At 40.9% G+C, this 21,335-nt stretch overlaps 1 protein-coding gene across 10 annotated transcripts; it reads left to right on the top strand.

The window, feature by feature from the left end:
- Positions 1 to 10,523: 10,523 nt before the first annotated feature.
- Positions 10,524 to 21,007, top strand: tcea3 (transcription elongation factor A (SII), 3). Of its 10 annotated transcripts, XM_044034898.1 has the most exons (21): positions 10,527 to 10,877; positions 11,505 to 11,567; positions 11,950 to 12,055; positions 12,193 to 12,292; positions 13,112 to 13,624; positions 13,706 to 13,819; positions 14,096 to 14,200; positions 14,301 to 14,369; positions 14,448 to 14,600; positions 14,680 to 14,748; positions 15,266 to 15,325; positions 15,435 to 15,506; positions 15,636 to 15,704; positions 15,805 to 15,867; positions 15,954 to 16,028; positions 17,052 to 17,212; positions 18,207 to 18,263; positions 18,373 to 18,527; positions 18,608 to 18,754; positions 20,445 to 20,516; positions 20,600 to 21,007. In XM_044034898.1, exons 1-21 carry the CDS (start codon positions 10,809 to 10,811, stop codon positions 20,606 to 20,608), a joined length of 2,301 nt encoding a protein of 766 aa, XP_043890833.1. In that variant the 5' UTR covers positions 10,527 to 10,808; the 3' UTR covers positions 20,609 to 21,007. The 10 variants fall into 10 exon arrangements, with proteins under 10 accessions (XP_043890828.1, XP_043890832.1, XP_043890830.1 ...); XM_044034893.1 differs by having other exon boundaries at positions 10,524 to 10,877; positions 14,301 to 14,600; XM_044034897.1 differs by having other exon boundaries at positions 10,525 to 10,877; positions 14,301 to 14,555; positions 14,683 to 14,748.
- The last annotated feature ends 328 nt before the right edge of the window (positions 21,008 to 21,335 follow it).

Below are 21,335 nucleotides of genomic sequence, written 5' to 3'. Positions count from 1 at the left end.
CCCCATCCAAACAGGAGGAGGACCTGTCGTTTTTTTTTTTAGTGTGAACCCATAGATTTCATTTAACAAAAATCACACAATGAAATCTTACTATCTTTAGTATTTTAAAGTAAATCATTAGTTAAGGTATTTTCACTTCTTTGTTATTCTCATCGCAGCAGCTCCAGATGGCCCTTTCCTCGTCTCAGGATTTATGCACCAAAACATGTTCATAAATTCTAAGAAACATCAACACATGTCTGCCTTTATAAATAAAATATGTTCTGTCAGCTGGAATCAAAAAGATTTGAAGGCATAAAATAACATCCGCCTAGTTCAGCTATAAAATGTCTTTTATGGTACCATAACAGCTCACCGCCCTCCTCTCTGAGACAAAGATCAAACTATTGTCTGCCTACTTTAACATCATACACCCACATGGACACATATGTGTAAACTCCACACCACAGCCAGTGCCAAATAATTCATACTGTGATACAATACTGGGAGAAAGGTCATTTAGAGGAGACTGAAAGTTCACTTTTGGTTAGAAAAAACAATCACACACACACAAGGAGCGCTGGGCACTTTCATTTGATCCTCTGTAGCTCACCAAGCAGTCATGGAATTAATTAATCAGTGCCCTCAAAAGTAATGTTCAAACAAAGTTAAGTAACTACGCGCATAAGCTCGGGATTTTACAAATACAGATTGACGGTGGGGTCACATACATTCCTTCTCGAGGCTCCTTCTAACCAATTGGATGTGATGTGGAGCCGACCATCAAGGCCTCTTTCACTTGTGTCTCCGATCCTGAATTCCTGGAGCAGGACAGGAAGTGTGATGCTGGGAAGAGGACTTGGTTGTGGTCTTCATTAACACTGGTGCCTCTGTCCACCGGTGTTATATATCCCATTCTCACTGGTCAAAAAACCCATTTAATCCCAGATTGAAACAGTTGTTTTATCAATGGGGATGAGTCTTACCTGGAATTCACGCCTGGTCCAAATGCATGTGGGTTTTTTTTGGGCCTCGGCTCTGATTGGCATCAAAGTTGGTTGTTAGCATTAATGTTGGTTGTGATCCTTACTGCTTTGACGCCACTACCTTGATTTACTGAATAAATTCTCTGATGACACTGCGCTGCTGTCACTACAGTGTCAGAGCACTTCCTGACTTTAAGTGGTGTGACGACAGCTTCCATGTTTTTGTTTGGTTGTTTTTTAAACCAAGGAACTGTTTTTAATATAGGCGTTTCAGCGTTCTCCCACATGCCATGTTTCCTCATGCACACTGTATTTGTGTCTCGGAGAATGGTTGCGTGTGGAGCGGTGAAATTGTGGAAACTGCATTAACCTAAAGGGATAAATAAAGTTATCTGTAATCTGTAATCTTCACAGGTGATGCAGGGGTGAAGAAAAAACACAGCACAGGGCAGAGTAACCACTCGCAGTGGAAATGGTGTTTATTGACTATTTGTAGCAGCTTCACCCACTAATTTCAGTGTGAAAGATGCTATGTTGGGATTTCCAGAGAACCTGAACCTGGTGTGGGTTTGTTTACTCACAACCTGGTTCAAAGTCATTGTTCCACAATTCCTGTCGTCACAGAGTTGCTCTTCACCCCCACAGTTGCTGCTGTCTGCCTGCTGAGCGCCTATATTTAGTCTCCCGCTGAGAGTGACTGGGGTTGAGATTGGCGCCCAGTTCACTGAGCACATCGGCTTGATCTGGTTGCAATAATTCCATGGCTTTGAGCCGATACTTATCTGAGCAAAATCCTTAAACACTCCATGTCTTGATGTCGCTCCAAAGTCATCGGAGAACTTTTTGTGGATGGCAATCTCCCCACATGCAAACCAACGTGTCTGTCAAACTCTATTTCTTCTCTGTCTGAAACTGAGACCTGATGGAAAATGAGGCCTCATCAAAACACATAAATCAGGGATTTGTTTTGCCAGTGTACTTTTCACGTCTCAAACATATGCTTTTTGCGCCAAACCATGTCCCTCTGCAATATGTATTAACATCAACTATCAGGGAGGTGTCTTAGAGATCATGGCACCCAGTGTTTTGCTTATATTTGGTCCAGACGCGACTATGGTAAAAAAAAAAACCAACCATATAGCCTATGTATGGGTATCATTTATGGACATGGTGAATTGGCTTCAATAACAGTCTATTCATTTTATTTAACCATTTTTGTCGGTATGTAAATTGAAATCATGCTCTCATTTATTTCTTGAAGACGTTTTAGTTTCACTTTGCTTAATGAACAAATCAAACATCAGACTGTGATACATTTATATTAACAAAGAGTGGTCTGCATGGAACATTATATTGTAATTATTTACTTCTAAGCACAGTCAGCGATTATGAGCAGGTGATAACTATTTTGTACTGCAGCTGGCTTATTAATAATTATATTTCTTACAGATAACACTCACTATTTTAATAGTTCATTGCTTTCTCTCTATTAGCAATCAAACAGATATTCAGTGTCATGGCAACGGGCAATCAGTTATTCAACTGATAAGTGAGAGACAATCAACTAACTGGCAGTAAGCTCCACAGATTCTAACCCTGAACCTTTACAAAAGTGCCTGTTGACTATAAATACTATTTTTGCAGTGTTATTAACCATTAACCAAAATCCTGTAGTTGACTGTCAAGTGTGACTATTTAGTGGGGATAATCCACTTGCATCTGTAAATATGTATCAGGACCATCTCACTAAATTTAAAAAAAACTGTTGAGAACAGTAGACATATAAACACATGTGAGCTGTTGGCATGATACTGAATACCTATAGATAGATACTACTACTAGATGATCACTAATGGACAGTTACAGTAAAGTGATACCTTCTTATACTTTAGACCCTTTTAATAACAGCCTCAATGCTCGTAAAGTCGTTTTGGCTGTTAACCAGTAGATGGCATAGGTCGAATAACTCCAGGAAAATAATAATTTTCCCTCATGTGATAGCCTTGTTAACTTTTTATAAGTATCGTCTTATTAATAAAACAATTTCATATCCCAGCGCTTAAACTCCATGTGTTGATTTTAGTTGGTCTGTTCTGTTCATAATCCGGCATATTTTCCAGTTACTCATTTTTTCCTGACTGACTGGAAATGTACAACCATAACATATGGATTTATATCTGCTCAACCCACACTGGAAACATGCCTCAACCTTTTCTAGGATAAATAAGCAGGACTTCTTACAGTAAAGGCCTAGTAAGTAGGATTTAGATTCATCTGCCCTGATTTGTCTTGGTCAGTATTGTACACTGAACTATTTGTTCTAAAATTCTCCTCACCCACGGCTCAATTTTAGGTCCAATTTTTATTTAATATTAATCCTTGTTCAACAGGCTCAAGTTAAAGGAAATACAAAACTGTTTTTTATTGTGATGCTAAAGTTACACTGTACTTCCGCCTCGAGCTTTGCCCTAAAGTCTGACAAATTAATTCTGACACCAGTAGCATTTTCCATGACCTCTGATGCCTTTTACACAAGTTCAATAGATCAGTTTTCTGTTTTGAAAGACGTTTTATGCTTTTACTGCTTTTATCAGTCAGTCAATGATAATCTAAAGAAATCTAATCTAGCCTGCTGTGCTTTCCCTCGCACAGACGTGTAAGTGTGGTGACGATTCTAAAAATTATTTTTACACATGAGAACATTTTCATGATTGTTTTCATAAATTCTCTGTTAATCGCTGTTTTTTACAGTGTGTGTGTGGGGAAAAAAATCCAGTTTACTTGACAGAATGAAACACATTTTCTCACGATAACTGGAGTTTGCATGTTTGTCCCCGTGTGTGTGCGTGGGTTTTGTCCCGGTTCTCCGGTTTCCTCCCACAGTCCAAAAACATGCAGATTTGTGGAATAAGCAAATTGGACATTCTAAACTGAACGTAGACGTGAGTGTGAGAGTGGATGGTTGTTTGTCTCTCTGTGGTCCTGTGATGGACGGGTGACCTGTCCAGGATGTTTCCCTGCCTTTCGCCCTAAGCGTTAGAAGGTGAATGAATGAATTAACTCAAAATGACAAAAGCTATAGTGAAAGTAGCTTCAAGTGTTCCCCGACAGCTCACAGTAACCTGTGTACCAAAATCCTAATTTGTGCAACTCTCTGGGTGCAGATACTACACATTAAAGACTCTACTCTGAGACTCCTGAAATTCCTGGAGGCCACATAGACAGAGAGTATCTGTGTGCTGTCAGTGAACCAAAACAGTTAGAGATATACACATCATCCTTCAACCATTTCCCCAAACACATGCAGAAACACTTCCACTGCACTGGATGCACGTTCACAGGCATTGATGTATATCCTGATTTCATTTCTCCTCTCGCTCATGACCTCTCGCTCATGACATCACCCACGCATTAACACGTCGGCCTGTGTGACCTTGGGGTAACCTCCAAGGCCATCAGGGGAGAGTTTTTTTTTTCTTGAAGCTCTTGGATGAGATTAGCAGTTTCCTTTGGGCTGTTGCAGTCTCATGTGGTAGTAATAAATCCACCACGAACTTGAAACAAAAACAGCTGAAAGATGTTTGGATAGACCCTTGTATTTTTTTTTCACTGTTTTGAGTTACTCCCACATGGATCCAGCTGAGGGAAAACAAATGTACAGTAAATTATCGAATTCAAGACAATATACTGGCATCACTCTTGTTTTGGGCCATTCCACGTGCAGTCGCACTAAAATCTGAATCACAATCCGTGCACTGCTTTGCCCCAAACAATAATTTCACCCACTGCTCACAGTGTTTGGATCATGCAGACCCGTGTGACGTGCAAAAACAAAATGAGAAAATGAAACATCAGCCTGCGGAAAGTATCCATATTCAACGAAGAACAATGAAATACTAATCAGTCACAGGTGACAGTGAATAAACTTATTCCACATGACGAAGAACTGAACTCGATTACATACATGGTATACAGTTCTACTTTAGAAATAAACGTCAGGTGTCAGGCGTGGGACGCACATTTCTCCAAAAATAAACCTCCAAATGTGAAACATATGCTGATTTTAATGTTGTGCACACTGTTCATATCTTACGGTGTATATCTCCTTATCTTAAGTCATCACTGCAGTTCCTGTAAACATCTGACTTGTGGAGGCAGAATCTGTTGACAGTGACAGGGACGGGAGACGTTGCAGGTTTTGAGCTACGGTGCTCTAATTGGATTAGTGGGCAGTTGAAAAGGAAATGAGAGTAAGAATGGATTTACACACTGTCGCAATTCAGCCTGTTAGCGTAGGGTCTGTCGATTAGCACAGATAGATCTGACTGGCTTGTGTTTTGACATAATATGTAAATGGCTCTGTGACTGCGCGGTGGACTCACGTAGTGAATCACGTGTGAAGGGCCAAACACAGAGGAGTCGTCTTGCCTGATGGCGTTCATACAAACACAAAACTGTTTCCTTGAGCTTCTCTTCCTTCCGGATCTGTTGCTTCATTTCAAAGGAATTCCCCTCTTTAATCTCAAGTCAAAGGTCGTTATGCACTTGTTTGTCAGCATAAAGCCGAAGCTCCAGAGCTAACGAAGAGTGCACAGAGATCAAATCGCAGCCTTGTGAAGAACCACAGGATCTTTTTGCAGACGCACTATACAAATGACTCAGTGTCTGTCCACTATGCCAGTGTGTAATTGACGGTTGTGGATAAGTTATAGTACATATTTTACATTTCCCTTTCCAGGTTTATTCCATCTTTAAATGCTTCCCTGGGGTATTCTCTGTGCAGTGAGAGGGTGAATCGTTTCTCTGTCTCAATTCTTCATGAACCCCAAGTTTAAGTGATTTATAGTAGAAACTCTCCTTTTTTGAGTCAGGAATGGGGTTAACCATGTCTTTCTCAGTGTGTAATTCAAATTTAGTTTTGTTAGTCATTTACTTATTTTGGTTGGATTGTGTCTAACAGTGGCACCACCAGTTATTTTGGTAAAAGGTAGCCTAAAACAGTGGCACCACCAAAACACTTTTGGATGTGGTGTGTGTCTGTCTGTCTGTCTGTCAGCCCGTCTGCCAGCAAAACTGAGGCAGCTAAAGGTACAAGGATGTGCTTAAAGTCTTTGGGTGGTCCAACCTCTCAGGGAGATTAAGGTTTTTTGTGCAAGTACCAGTACTGTACAGTGGTCATTATTAACAGACACACCAACCCCAGCAGGCTGGGATTACCTTCTAGCCAAATGCAGATGTGAATGTCTAAACAATTCTCCCACTCTGTTTTGACATGCTCTATTACAGGCTCTGCATCCTTCCTCAGATCCAGAAAAAAAAATTGACAGCTAAATGAAATCATTCATTTTCTGGTCTGATGTCATCCAAAAATTGCCATAATTGCCCAGTTCTGGCGTCTCTGGTCTGGGACTGGCAGAGACACCGGCGTTGGGCGAGGTGCACACACAAGAAAGTATACTTGTGGATGTTCCCTGCTGGATTTGTGTTAACTCTTTGTTTATGTGTTGTACAATAGGGGGTGCAGGACCACGCTCTCCTCCTTCTGTTCAGAAAGTTCCAGCTCAGAGTGCTTTTAACTTTCTACCACAAGCAAAGACAAGATAGGACTTGATGTGGTCAGACCCGAAAAGGCTAATGATAGACTGTCAACCCCTGCAGCAGAGCCTGACCCAAGAGTACGTCAGAGCAGCGTACGGGATGGGAATGCACACGGATGTTGTTATGCAACCAAGAGCCACCTTGAAGTCAAAGTGAGGGGAGATTCAGTGTCTGCACATAAAACAGGAAGATGCTGCTGAAAACTCTCATCTCAGCTGCCTCAAGAATTAACTTTCACATGCTTTGCATGAATGTGACCAAGTAATAAACTCTGTGACCAGGTAATAAACTCTTTATTACCTGGTCACTGGCATGGCACAGACCCATACTGCTGCTCGCTGAACTTCTTTCCTTAACCGAGCTTCAACAACTCTTTCCCACATCTTCATGGTGTGGCCGATCTACTTTATGCCTCTGTAATTACTGCAGTTTTGCAGTAATCAGCCTTGTTCTTGAAAATCAGCACCACTACTATTTCTTCTCCATTCCCTCAGGCATTTTCCTGCTCTCCAAGATTGTGTTAAACAATCTGGTTAAAATATCCCCTGCTTTCTTTCCTACACATTTCCATACCTCCACATGTATGTCATCTGGACCAACTGTCTTTCCACACTTCATCCTCTTCATAGCTTCCTCCTTAATAATCCTCGGAGGCACTATCTCCCTCCCTCCATCTCTCTAATTTTCCTCATTCATCAGCTCCTCAAAAATACTCCTTCCATCTTCTCAACACTCTGTTTGCATGTTAGAACTTTTCCATTTCAGTCCTTAATCACGTTAACCCGCTGCACATCCTTTCCAGCTCCATCTCTCTGTCCAGCCAATCCATACAGGTCGTTCTCTCCTTCCTCAGTGTCCAGCCTCTCATACAACTCACTATAAGCCTTTTTCTTTCTCACCTCATTCTTTGCTGCACATCTATACTCCCAGTACTCCTGCCTACTGTCTTTATCTCCCTGGCTGCTCCACTTTTTCTTTGCCATAATTTTCCTTTGGATACTTCCTTGTTCCACCACCAAGTTATACAAAGGATTTTATAGTTGTACTTTCCCAGTCTTCTCTCTTCACTACCTCTCAGAGCCTGTTGCGACTTCTCCCTGAACTCTGCACAACATTCTTCCTTTTCCAGCTTCCACCATTTAATACTTGGCTCTGACTTCATTTGCTTCCACTTCTTGATTTCCAAAGTCATCCTGCAGACTAAGATTCAATGATGGATGCCATGTCTAGTCATGTTCTCCCCTGGCATCACTTTGCATCTCTTACACGGTATATAATCGACCTGTGAGTGTCTTCCTCCACTCTTATAGCTCACCCTGTGCTCCTCCGTGATTCTTTTTTTTGCAAAATCCACATTTCCTCTCCTTATAGCCCATACCTACCTCCTCACCTCTGTTCCCTTCACCAGCATGCCCATTGAAGTCTGCTTCAATCACCACTCTCTCTCTCCTGGGGAGACAGTCTCTACCACTTCATTCAACTTACTCCAGAACTCCTCTTTCTCTTCTGACTGACAACCATCTTGTGGGGCATAAGCACTGACAACATTCAACGTCAGACCTCCAATTTCTGGCTGCAAACCTCTTCACAAACTCTTCCTTCAAAATGATATCTATATCCCATTTCACTTTCTAGCTAAACCATGATAAAACACTTTGAATCCTCCTCTGATGCTCCTGGACTTGCTTCCCATCCACCTGGTCTCTTTGCACACACAATCTCCCTTCCTTCTCTCAGCACTCCAGCTGAAGCACTAACCCTTTGCCAGTCACAGTCCCTGTGTTTTAAATCCCTAGTCTCACTTCTACACTTCTACCCTTCCTTCTGTCCCACTGCCTGCTAACTTGTAATTCCTCATTTGTATTTCCTCTCACTCCTAATTTGGCAAAGGTGACCTCACTGATGCAACCCTGTCCATTTATCCAAGCTTGGGACCACCACTAGGAGTACACTTCTCTCTAGATTTTCACTGTTTTACTTTTATGTTTTTATTGATTGATTATTGATTATTGATTTTATTTTATGCTGCTGTGCCTTTAACTTTAGCAAGTATTGAATTCCTTGGTTCTCAGACTGTGGTATATATGTGAGGGAGAAGAGGATGACGAGAGAGCAAATGATCTTATTGGGAATAAATCTGCCGTAGCTGACTTTGCTCGGCCTATTTACACCTCTGTATTTGGCAATAACGGCGTTACTTCAAGAGCTCAGTATAAAAAAGTTGATAAGTGAAAACCACTTATCTAATTTAAGGTTTGAACCCGAGGTTGGTGGTACAAGATGTACACACAGAGTGATAACAGGTCAGACAGTCTATGCGTCTGATAAGGGGTCAGAGGCAACAGTAGGGCAGCGGCTCTTTAACCTCATCCACTGCTTTTCCCTTCCTGATCACTGTCTTTTCCTCTTGGCCTGCTTCCTCTCTTAACTCACACTGAGCCGTTCCACTTCTTGAGCCGCCTGACACTATCTCTACCTGCCAGACACACTGTTGTCTTCAGGTAGGGGCAGGGGCAGTTTGCACACTCAGCCTGTTGTGTAAGAGCAGCATAAAGGGATTAGTCTTTGTGATCAAGACGAATACTTAGCCTATAGGCTACGTTCCCCTGCCTTCATTAACACAGTTAAGTTACAAACCCCTGAAGTGCAAGATGATCGCCACAGCCTGCTCTTAGATTCATGGGTCCTGCTTTATATTTAAAGGCTATAAATTTGAACACACTGTTGTTTAAAAAAAAATAAAGAACACATTTTATCTTGAGGGCTGACATTTAACTTTTCCAGACAATACTGCTGTGTAATGATATACAATTATGTGAGAGAGCATTGCTGTCTACATAAACTGTGTCCACATAAACTGTTGGGTACGAGTACATTTCTAGACAGTGAAATTCAAACCAATTAAAGTCTTCATCCCACTGATATTTGAACCAAACCATTGCAACCTGCATGTCACATGCTTTTGCCTCCCACAGCCACAGCTGAGAGACGACATCCAGTTCCCAGTGGACAGTGGGAGTTTAGCATCATGAATTTAGGCTCTGGGTGCTCGTTCCCTCAGGGAAAGGTTTTCAGCAAAAACATTATGTAAGTGATCGCTTCCAAGAAGTTGTCAGAGTTTAGAAATAAACACTCTCTCCCCCCCCATGGGAATACAAAGGCCCTTGTAGACAACACTGGAGAAAGTAAGTTCATCCTCTGAATGTTTGTTTATCGGACCTCAGTCAACTCACTGTAAAACCACAGAGGAAGACTGCGAATAGCATAGGCCCATGCAATTGCAGGCTCAAGTCATTTTAAATAATCTTTTATTTAAAATCTATAAGGTATTTTCTTTTAGTCACTGCATTTCTGTGATTCTTGAAAAACAACTGTTATTTTTCCCTCAAGTGACTTCCTGAAAAAAGAGAAGACAACTATAGTATTTAAATTGTAATAATTATAACTAATCAATCTTTATAAAATCTCAGTCTTTGCTCAAAAGGATTGTAAAGGTTTCAGTGAACCTGGTCTGAATGTGCGTGTGTGTGTATGTGAGAGAGAGAGTGTGTAAAAGGAGAGTAAATGGTGAAGATAGCATCTGTTCAGTTGTTCTGAGAAGTTGTTTGTGTAGTGAATGTAGTCTTACATCACAGCGCCCCCCAACGGCAAGAGTTTTGTTTACACATGAACTTTGATTTTGCACCATGCAAGACCAACATGCATAATAATAATGATGATAATAATAATAATAATAATGATAATAATAACAACAATAATAATAATAACAATGAATGGTTGTGAGGCTCTTTGGCACAACAGCTGCTGGATCTGGAGTAAATACTGACTTCGGGTTAGATCAATCATTAGACATTGACCTAGTTTTAGGCGACACACACACATGCACACACACACACACACACACACAAATAAAACACACTCTATAGAATAGCGGTGCTAAGTCCGATCCAACACTATTCGCTTCACTGTTAAAGTTAAAAATATGGTTTTAAATTGGTCGCCGTGAGGTTGACGTCCGTGTGTTGTCCAGTGTGTTCACTACAGTGTCTATATTTAGTTGTTGTCATGTGTCTCTGCTCCGGTCAGCTGGGCTCCTGCAGCAGGACACGCCTCTGAACTGAATGAGTGCGCCGTGCGTAAAGTCCGAACTGCAGCGCGGATCCATTTTATTTTCTTCTCGTTTCACAAAATTCTTACAAAGTCGTCGCACTTGTGTTTGTGTCTTCAAGTCGATTAAATGCAGCGATGACGCGAGAGGAAGATCTCATCCGGATCGCAAAGAAACTGGACAAGATGGTGTCTAGAAATAACACGGTGAGAATGTATTTTGACACCCACAGGTGGCGCGTTCGTTGTCCTGCCACCGCGTGCTGCGCCGAAGGCCCGTGAATGTCTCCTCTGTAAAAGAAATGGTTTGCTCCGGTTTGTCTGAGAGGATAACTTTGGTTTCTGTTGACTCTGTGTGCGTGTGTGTACAAATGTAACCCGAGAGAGTGACTGTACTGTGACAGAGATCAACAGGTGTTTGGCGCGGTCTCTCCAGTTGCTGCAATTGCTCCAATATCGGTCCTCGAGTGTGCAGCGCCTCGTGGATCAAGCGTTGTCACCTTGTCCGCGGGTTTGTTGATGACACGTTAAATCAAACAGAAACTAAAATGTAACCACAGAATGTTGATAAAGTCAAGTGTGTGTTTTGACTGGGTAGGCGCGCGGGACGTCATTTACAGGAATTCACGCTTGTGATAAGAGAAAAGCCAACATCCATGGAAACGCTTATTCCATTCATTCTTCAAGTTGTATGTCATTAATATTCAATTATTCATGTTTTAAATGCTGAGGGGAAAAAATACAAATCTGAACTGTTACTATTTAGGTGTAATCCCATGGTTTCCATTTGTATGAGTCTAAGTATGTGTTGTTGTTATTGTTTTGTTTGTGCAGGAGGGCGCCATGGACCTGCTGAAAGAACTCAGAGGTTTCAACATGACACTCAAACTTCTTCAGGTAGATCTACTGGGTCACTTACGCTTACCCGCCACTTTATTAGTTACACTAGTGGCCAGCTTGGCACCTGCTTTGGTCTACTGCAGCTGAAGGCCATCTGCTTCAGGCTTTGACATGTGTTTCAGAGAGAGAGAGAGAGAGGGAGGGTGGAAGTGGTTCTGTCATTCTCCAGAGAGCTGCAGCTCACCATGATCTTATCTGTAAAACCTCAGATGTGTGAAAAAAAACACCAGAAAATACCAACCTGTCAAGTTCAAAATCCTTTCCTGATTAGATGTGTGCATTAACAAGCAGTTGAGCAGGTGTACTTAATAAAGTGGCCGTGAGTGTATAACATGTTTATAAAAATAGACGGCAGTGATCATTTATATGATTGTTGCAGGAAACGAGGATAGGCATGTCCGTGAACGGGATCAGGAAACACTGCACAGACGAGGAAGTCATTGCCTTGGCAAAGGTCCTCATCAAAGACTGGAAAAGACTCCTGGGTACATGTGACTCTGTGACCTTTGAGAGTTGATTTACACACTGTGTATACGTACACGGTTTACTTAGCATGTAATAAGTTGTTTGTGCAATAAATACGGCAGAAAATAATATTTATTGTACTCACGTACACTCACAGACTCTGGCTGCTCTGAGAAATCAACTGAAATGAAGAATGGACTGGACTCCAGCACAACTGCAGTGTCTCCAAACAGCTCACCCTCCAAGACACAGAGTAGGTCAGTATGTTCGCAGGTGCTGCACAGGCACAGAAACACATCAGGGATGGGACGATACCACTTCTTTCTGTCCAATATCTACCAATACCGATATTATCCCGATACAGTCAATTTTGAAATAAACAGCCTAAACATGACTCAGCTAAAACGCTTTTGCTGATTCGTATTTACATTTTTACAGTCGGTGCATAGTGAAGCATGCGACATATAGAATGTTTGGCTTGTATCGGATTTTACATTCATATCTGATCAGTTGATTTTGGCCAGTATCGAACAAGATACTGATACTGACCTCAGAGGCACCCCAGCCTGGATTAGATAAATTACAAGTCCAATTCCTTATGTGACTGTGTCTGTCATGTGGTTGTTTTCAAACAGATTTTTAAGTATTTGTATTTATAAGTGTAAGTTTCTTAAGAAGGTCTGAAAGCAGTGGTAGCCCAATCTTTAACTGAAGCCCTGCATTTCTCCTCAAACTTTATTAGACCATCAACTTGAAATCTCAGTATATGGACTGTTGTATTTCCATCTTATATACCGTTACTTGTTTATATTTTCATATCCAAGCTAATGTGATGTGTGAAGGGCTTCGTGTAATTTACTCTGTTGTAGATACTTGTTCCTTTTTCTTACAATAAAATCTAAGGAGCCGTCAAAACTGTTTGCGGCAGCTTATTTTGATAATTTGATCACAGATACAGATCAATATATAGACACTTGATTTCCTGCAATAGCCTCATGTGCATTACATCAACAAACCTGTGAGTATAAGTGAATGTTTGCAGACTCTTGAACAAAAGCTTCCTTTGTTTCTGTTAGTCACAGGAGACTGGATGTCAAACTCAAGAATGACTCAAATCTTGACAAAAAACACTTGGATAAAAACATAAAAGAGAAACATAGCGATGAGCACAAGAACAAAAAGAGACACGAGGATGACCTCAGGGATGTAAAGCACTTGGAGGAGCCACAAGAAAGCAGTAAAGAAAAGCATTTAGAAGAATCCAAGAAACAAAAATCCGTGGAGGATCAACACCTGGAGACAGACAACAAGAAACAGAAGCATGTTCCAGACCTGCAGGGTGAAAAATACAAGACAGAACCAAGGAAAGAAAGACCATTAGAGGCACCAAAGAAGCCGAGACACCTTGAAGAACATCAAAAGGGGAAGTACCACGAGGAGCACAAGAAGCACCGCAATGACGCAAAGAAGGACAAGCTGAGGGAAGACGGCAGACATGAGAGGCCGGCGAATACACCGCAGCAAGAGAGACTGCAGAGTGAACCGCAGAGAGAGAAACCCACTGATATTCACAAACCAGTATTTCAAAGGTGAGCAGAAGGCGGCTCAAACACTGATTATTACACATCAGAAACATCCAACAGCGCTTGAGACTGAATTATTTATTCCAGGAGAGGAGTCTTAGATAGCAGCATTCTGTATCCCACCCGGTTCCCCTCTCCTCCTCGACCTGCTCGACCTCCTCTCCTGATCAAACGTCCCTCTTTGGATGTGAAAATAGAAAGGTCAGGTCTCACCTGAGCTGCGGGGACGTTTGTGTAAACACTGCATGATATCATGACGTCTCTGAAGTACTCATATACACTTTTTCTTTTTTTGACATTTATTCATGCACTTTTATAACCAGACTCGTGGCCTAACTGGATACTGGCTGTGCATGGTGCATGCTGTGATGAGTTAGTCAGGTGTGTGTGTTTTAAGATTTCAGATTTTATATTGAGCTACAACAGCATGCCGGGTGGGATAGCGCTCTGATCTCAACTGTTGTGATATTTGTTCAGGAAGGACGGTAAAGACTCTTCCTCCCGACATACGCGTCCTCACGCCTCTCAACCTGCCTCTCCTCCGGCAAAACAACGACCTCTAGTCGAGGCAAAGAATGAGAGGTCAGACATGCTTTGGTGCATGTGTGTGGTTTTCTTATGTGATACAGAGATGTGTGAGGTTTCAGTCTATTCTCAAACAAAATCTGAATTGTCGCATCAGGAAAGTTCCCCCGGACCCAAACGCTCCAATAGCTCCACTCCCTCTTCACCTTCATCCACCTCCACCAAGGTCAGGATCTGCTCTTGTTCAGATTTGTGTTTCCTCTCACCCTGAAGTGATTCAGCTCAAACACGTCTCTTCATTTAGAAAACAGCCTCCCGACCCCAATGCTCCTCTTCCTCCGCTCCCTCTTCACCTTCACCCACCACCTCCTCCGAAGCGTCCCTCTCTAGAGGGGAAAAAGGACAGAGAGAGGTCTGGATCAGATGAGTGGTGCAAGTCTGAAATCACTGCCTTGAGGTGTCTGGGAGGATTAGTTTTTTTGTTATTGCACTTGTAAAGTTCTGCTCTGCATTGTGTCCTTTTGTATCTGCCACAGCAGGAAGGAGTCGCTGGACTCCAAACCTCCATCACAGAAGAAACACACGGATCACGTGAAGAAAGACAGGTCTGGCATCTGGGGATTCTTTTTCTTTATGGTCTTTTATACAGAATATTGACACAATATAGTATATTAGATTAAATAAGTTTGTAGTAGAATCAGGTCGATTAATCGAGCTGATTTTTGCCATTTTTTTAAACAATCTGCAAAAGGCAATTACAGTTACGAAGTATTACTTATTCATGTAAGTTTACACATGTAACTTTTGTTTTTGATGAATAATGTATTTACATTTACACATTCTTTTTATATTAAGTATAAAAGTCACTTGTTATTATTTAACTGTTGTGTTTTGACAAAAAAACTCAGCATCATATAATGGCCATCGCCTGCCGTTTGTAGTGTTTTGTGTTAGGTGTATCAGGGATAACAATTTGAGACATGAACATGAGATAGCAAAATGATCAACAGGGCTTTATAATTTCGTTTTTTTTTTAAATATCTCGCTTCTGCTTTTGTGTTGTTCAAGCTGGAGTAGATCAGCTGTTCAGTTTCATCACAGCTTCTGTGTTCCCTTTTGCAGGAAAGACTCATCGGACAGCAAAGTCTCGAACAAAACCTCAGACGAAGTGAAACGAGAAAGGTTGGCCTATCAATACTAATTGTTATCTTGAGTGCGTTAAGAGTTTGCAATCTTTAAAAACCTAATTTAAATAAAAAATAAACAAAACACAAATGTTTCTTTTTCTCAGGAAAGATTCCTCTGATGGTAAACAACCACCTCCCAAAAGGCCCAGCTTGGATGTCAAGAAAGAAAAACACAGGTGTGCAGGAGCAGTAAAATAAGTAGTTGTGCATGTTTTATTTTATGCTGTTTTGTGTCAAACATAATACCCAGGTCTCTGTTTTATCTCTTTGTAATTTATTAGGACATAAATTCTCTTTTCTTGCAGGAAGGACTCCTGTGACTCAAAGCCTGGACAACCTGTGAAACGTCCCTCATCTGACTCCAAAGTGGACAGGTACAACTCGTATATAACAATACCAATCTCACTTTAAACAGAAGTAAACATAGTCAATAAATCCAGATTCACTGAAACGCTCTCATCACATTTACTGCAGACGTGACTCCACTGATGCAAAGAAAAGCTGTCCTCTACCAGCAAAGAAGCTAACGAATGAAAGGTAAAAATGACTTCAACTTCGCCGATGCAATGATGATGTGACAGTGAATTCATTTTAATAAGAAACAAACTTACGTTATATCATAGGAGGGACTCGCACAGCTCCAAGACCCCTCAGCCTGGACCTCCACAGAGGAAGCCCTCAACTGACAGCGTTGAAAGGTATCTCAAAAATAATCCGAGTGATGTTTTTCATGTTCACATCTGCAGAGAGGAATATCACAGGACTGCTCTCACTCGTCTCATTATTTTCTAGCAGCAGCCGGTAAAAAAAAAAAACAACTCAATCACACGTTTCCTGCTCAAACATGAAGTTGCCAAGTGGTCACATAATATTGTCTTGAGTTGGTGGAGCTGAAATAGAGTGAATTGTGTGTTTGCTGCATGAATAGACAATTGTCTATTGATAACATGTCAACTAAGTTTTGAAAGGCACATAATGTAATTTCTGCTGCTAGTGCTCTTTCAATTAAAACAATGAAAAAAGATGTAGTTCGAAGCAGAATGGCATCATATGTATTGTGCTGCGGCCAAACACAACACACTAAACAAGTACCAAATATTTTTTCCTCACTCTGGTTTCCTCCGTTAGTTGCCTGTTTGTTACCTTTTCTATGGAAGTTGTGAAAAAACGTGTCTTGAAAAATTGTCTATTTGTTTTTAGATATTTGATTGCAGAAATTCTACATATTAGAATCTGTATTCTGTCAGTACAGGCCTGGGGAGTGGGGAACTGTTTTCATTAAATTGATGAACCATAGAATAGAAAGCCTAAAAAACAACTACTTCTTCAAATTGAAATACTTGTCAATTTGAACCATATATTTGCTAAATATGAATGAGCCTCCTTCAGAATCAGCAGGACAGGCATGTAGACGCAGCTATTTGTAGGTTGCAACTCTTTATCTCTCCCACACTGATTGTCGCTTCACTCCCAGAGGATAACAATTGCTATCACACACAAAAATGTGTTATCAAGCCATCCGCGAAAACAACAACTCATGGAGCTAAGCCCTCATTAGCCTGCACAGATGTCTCTGAACAGATAGACACCCTCTCGTACAATTATATATTTATAAAAACTTTCAAAATCCTGAAACAAATCCAGCCAGTAGAGTTTGGTCTAAACCAGACCAAAAGCACCAGATGGGGAAATAAGGCTTTGTGATTGTGTCTTTATAACAGGAAAGGAAAGCTCGAGGCTCCTAAAACTCCCACTACTCCCACCAGCCCCATGTCCCCCGGCTTCAGTTCTCCTGGAGGTCCACTGTCCCCACACCTGGCTACTGGAGACACCGTCAGGGACAAGTGCATTGAGATGCTGACAGCTGCCCTGCGCACGGACAGTGAGGCTAATGTTGCACTTCAACATTTGCAGTGAAACACAACATCCTCATGCATTAAAGGTCCAGTGTGTAGAAATTGTGTCTGATGGTGAGACCACAAATTGTGAACGGATGTTCAGACCTGCATCTGGTCTCCAGTCACAACTTTGTCAACTTTATCATCTACTTTCCTCTAAATGGAAACATGATTTACAACACTGGCATCATGTTCTATTGAAGAACTAGCGACTGAGACAGTAACTCATCAGGACAATGTTCACTGACAGTATAAATTAAGTGAAAAGTGAGCTAATTGACTTATTTTTTGCAACCATCTGATGCTCACTGGTGGTTATTCAGATTTTTATGCCAACGTTTTTCACACCCTTTTAAAGTCTATACAAATCAGGGTTTTCAGTCCTTGAAATCTTGTCCTTGAAAGTTAAACTAAAGACATTTTGTGCTAGAAAGAAGTTATTTTTACGTAAATGTCTCCTATGCAGGTGTGCCTTGTTTGTTACGATGCCACCTACACAGAACAAACATCGAGTTGTAGTTACTGTCCTTCCCTCTCCGTCGTTGACGTGAGATTCTATGCAGAACAATGAGCGAGTATCGTTAATCAAGAGAGAGCAAATGATGTGATGCCTGGGAAATGCAAATTCCAAGTCCTTGGGAAATTACAAAGATCCCAAGGATGATGCTGTGAGCAAAGCGGTTCTTACAAGTTGCCCTTCCATCTTAAGCTGTGTCAACACATTTGATCCTTGAATTTGAGGGACTTGAAAAATCTTTGAATTTGATGTCAACGAAGGTGTAGGAACCTGTAAAAGATTTGTTCAAGGTCTACAAAAAACAAAGTGATTATATACTACAAAGCTTGTTAAGGGTTGTATAATCCATTTCTGCCAATAAACTGTCTACACTGGACCTTTTGTAGAGCATCAAACTACATACGCCTTATATACGAGTTGTGTGCAGATTAAGATGAATTGCGTCTCTCTGGTCTTCACAGATGACTACAAAATATTTGGAGCCAACTGTGACGGCATGGCAGCGGAGATTGAAGATCATATCCTTCAGTTTGACTGGTTTGATTCATCTGTCAAATGGAAACAATGTCAGCTGATGTAAATATGTTGCTTAGATACATTAAACTTCCCTTGACCACGTGGTCGCACATATCTACCAGGAGATAAAGGCCACCGATATGAAGTATAAGAACAGAGTCCGCAGCCGCATCAGCAACTTGAAGGACCCGAAGAACCCCGGGCTCCGCAAAAACGTCCTGGCCGGGAACATTGACCTGAGCCGCATCGCTGCCATGTCTGCTGAGGTACACAGCTCGACTGCTGCCGCTTCTGTACTCTGAACCCATTGTCCTCTCTGCTGCCATGACATGTTGTCATTCTGTAGGAAATGGCCAGTGACGAGCTGAAACAGCTGAGGAACGCCCTCACCCTGGAGGCCATCAGGGAGCACCAGATGGCCAAAACTGGTGGCACCTCCACTGACTTGCTGCAGTGCGGCAAGTGCAAGAAGAGGAACTGCACCTACAACCAGGTACTGTAAACACAGACCCAGTCACCGGCTTATTATCAGGCAGTTTACGACCTCCTTCATTTTCCTTCCAAGCGGTGGAAATGATGACCTGCGCTTGCAGGACTTATTTATTAAATATCCTAAATGTCTGCACTGGATTGGGGGAAAAAGGTGTCAGCTTGGAACAATTTACAAAACCTGTTGACTCTCAGAGAGCTGGTGTGATGGAATATTTTAAAATTGAGTTTGAATAACTTGGACTCACATCTGGCTGTGGACGTTTTAATGGAATCACTGTACCCTGTTTTATTGTGGAATGCTGGACATTTTATGGGGCACATTTATTCATTCTGCCTTTTATTATTGTTTTCGGATGAATATTTTATGCTTATTATGATGTGTTATGTCTCAGTATTATATTTCTGCCTGTGACCCCACTGAATGAGCTGTTGCTAGTCCTGGGCCAGGACCTTCTTGTAAAAGATATTTTTAATCTCGGCGAGGCCTCCGTGGTTAAATAAAAGTTAGACATAGAGTAGACATGGAGTGTGCCAGCACATGATGCACACAAGCAGACCTTAACACATACAGAAAGTGGGTTACAACAACAATAATAATAATAATGGTAATAATAATAATAATAATTATTATTATAATAAAAAAGAGACTACATTACAATTTCCAGTGTAACTGCAGTGGACTTTGAAAGACGCCAGTTAATCGTTATAGTAAGAAAAAGTTCACTCGCATGTTTTTGAAGTAGTAAGACGGTTGGTGAGCAGGAGTCAGAGACACAGTATAATGAGCGAGAAGAAAACCAGCAAAGAGAGATGGGGGAATAATGAGCTTACTGTCAGGTTTGGTCGATGACAGTGAATGAAGTGTCTCGCCCAATGATACTTTGGTAATGGATTGGAGAAGCTAGGGATCGAAGCGCTGACCTTTTGGTTCAAGGACGCACTGCTCTTCCTCCTGATCAGCAGCTGGCCTGTCATGTTTAATTTGGATTCCCTTTAGAAAAAAGAAATAAAGAAAAGTCTTGTGTCCTGTCCCTGTCCTTTTTCACAGTGTGAGACAGATGTAGATTTTTTTATAGATGTGCTTCAAAATACAGAACAGCAGTGAGGAGTCCTTGGCCCTTAAGTGTTACACACACACACATTCAAAAGATAAATAGAAAATAAACATTTAGAGCTGCAGCAGTGCTGCTTTTATGTGATTATATCATCCCTCCTATGTGTATTTGGTGGCATTATTCAGAGATCACCTTACCAAGGACATGGACAACTGCAACAAATCAATCTTTCAGTCAGACACCTCAGGTTTAAAATGTTTTATTGCAGCAGGGAAGGCATATTTGAGTTTGAAGTGAAGGCTCCGGTCGCCCCACCCCCACAGATACTATTATATGGGATGTGTGGAGTGACGATGGAATGAGGCAGCAAATTGAATGACAGGCAGTGAGAGAAAAGCGAGGCGCTGCAGTGTAGATAGATTGAAAATTTGAAAGGGTGTGTGTGATGTATGTCATAGTGAGTGAGTCATGTCACCTGAATGCCTAAGCCATGCGTCGACAACTGCCTGAAGCTACATTTATGACACTGTATTCTATTACAACTGCAGTAAATACTTAATATTAAACTGTTTTGAGTCTTTTAAAGATTGATTACCCTGCTTATTTATGCGTGTGTGTGTGTGTGTGTGTGTTTAGGTGCAGACACGCAGTGCTGATGAGCCAATGACCACATTTGTCCTGTGTAATGAATGTGGTAACCGCTGGAAGGTAAGTCCTTTCCTTGGCCTTCATTTCAATAACTTTATATCCTTGATAATATTTGATTAATTTTTTATTTTTATTTTTTTCAGTTCTGCTGATGACCTTCCAGGTCAAACCACATTTTTTTTGTTTGTTTGTTTTTTGAGCATTTTGAACTGCTTATTTTCTATAATGTGAGGCAAAGAGAGTTTATATATAATTGCAGCTTGGGATTTGAGAACAGTAGCATTCTTACGATTTGTACTCGACTTTTGTAAGCATGTACTAATAATAAGGGTTTGCTTTATTGAGTTTTGAAGACTGAGCATGAGTCATCAAATCACCCCATTTATAATTATCATGGTGCTATAAATATTGAAAGACAATCATGGTCCGGTTAATATACTGTGTCATAGTACAGCTGTTTTGTTTGTATATATAGAACCCCAACAAACTGCATAAATCAACAACTTTAAACAAAATGTTTAATAAAAACATAAATAAAAGTCTTACAATGTCAGTTTGCACATTTCATCACTTTTCTCCTTTAATTGAGTTATATAATTTGCTTTGAAGGTTGTTTTTTTTGTTTGTTTTTATTTATTGAATTGTTGGGTAGAATAATTAGCAAGTCACTGCAGTTCTTTGCATTTTTATCTCTATTTTTTTATTTTAATAAAAAATATTGAAAGGACCAAAGATCCACACATCAAATAAAATCAAGCACTTGTTCAACCTGTGCAGTGTATTTACAGTGTTCTAAGACATGCCATTAATGTGTTGGTAATCATGAATAAATAGGGGTAAATATCATTTTTATGTAAATGGCATAATGGTAGACTTAAA

The sequence above is a fragment of the Solea senegalensis genome, linkage group LG9 (assembly GCF_019176455.1).
Source record: "Solea senegalensis isolate Sse05_10M linkage group LG9, IFAPA_SoseM_1, whole genome shotgun sequence".
Classification (NCBI taxonomy): domain Eukaryota; kingdom Metazoa; phylum Chordata; class Actinopteri; order Pleuronectiformes; family Soleidae; genus Solea; species Solea senegalensis.
The sequence above is the reverse complement of the archived record's forward strand: the minus strand, read 5'-3'. Positions and strand labels throughout refer to the sequence as shown.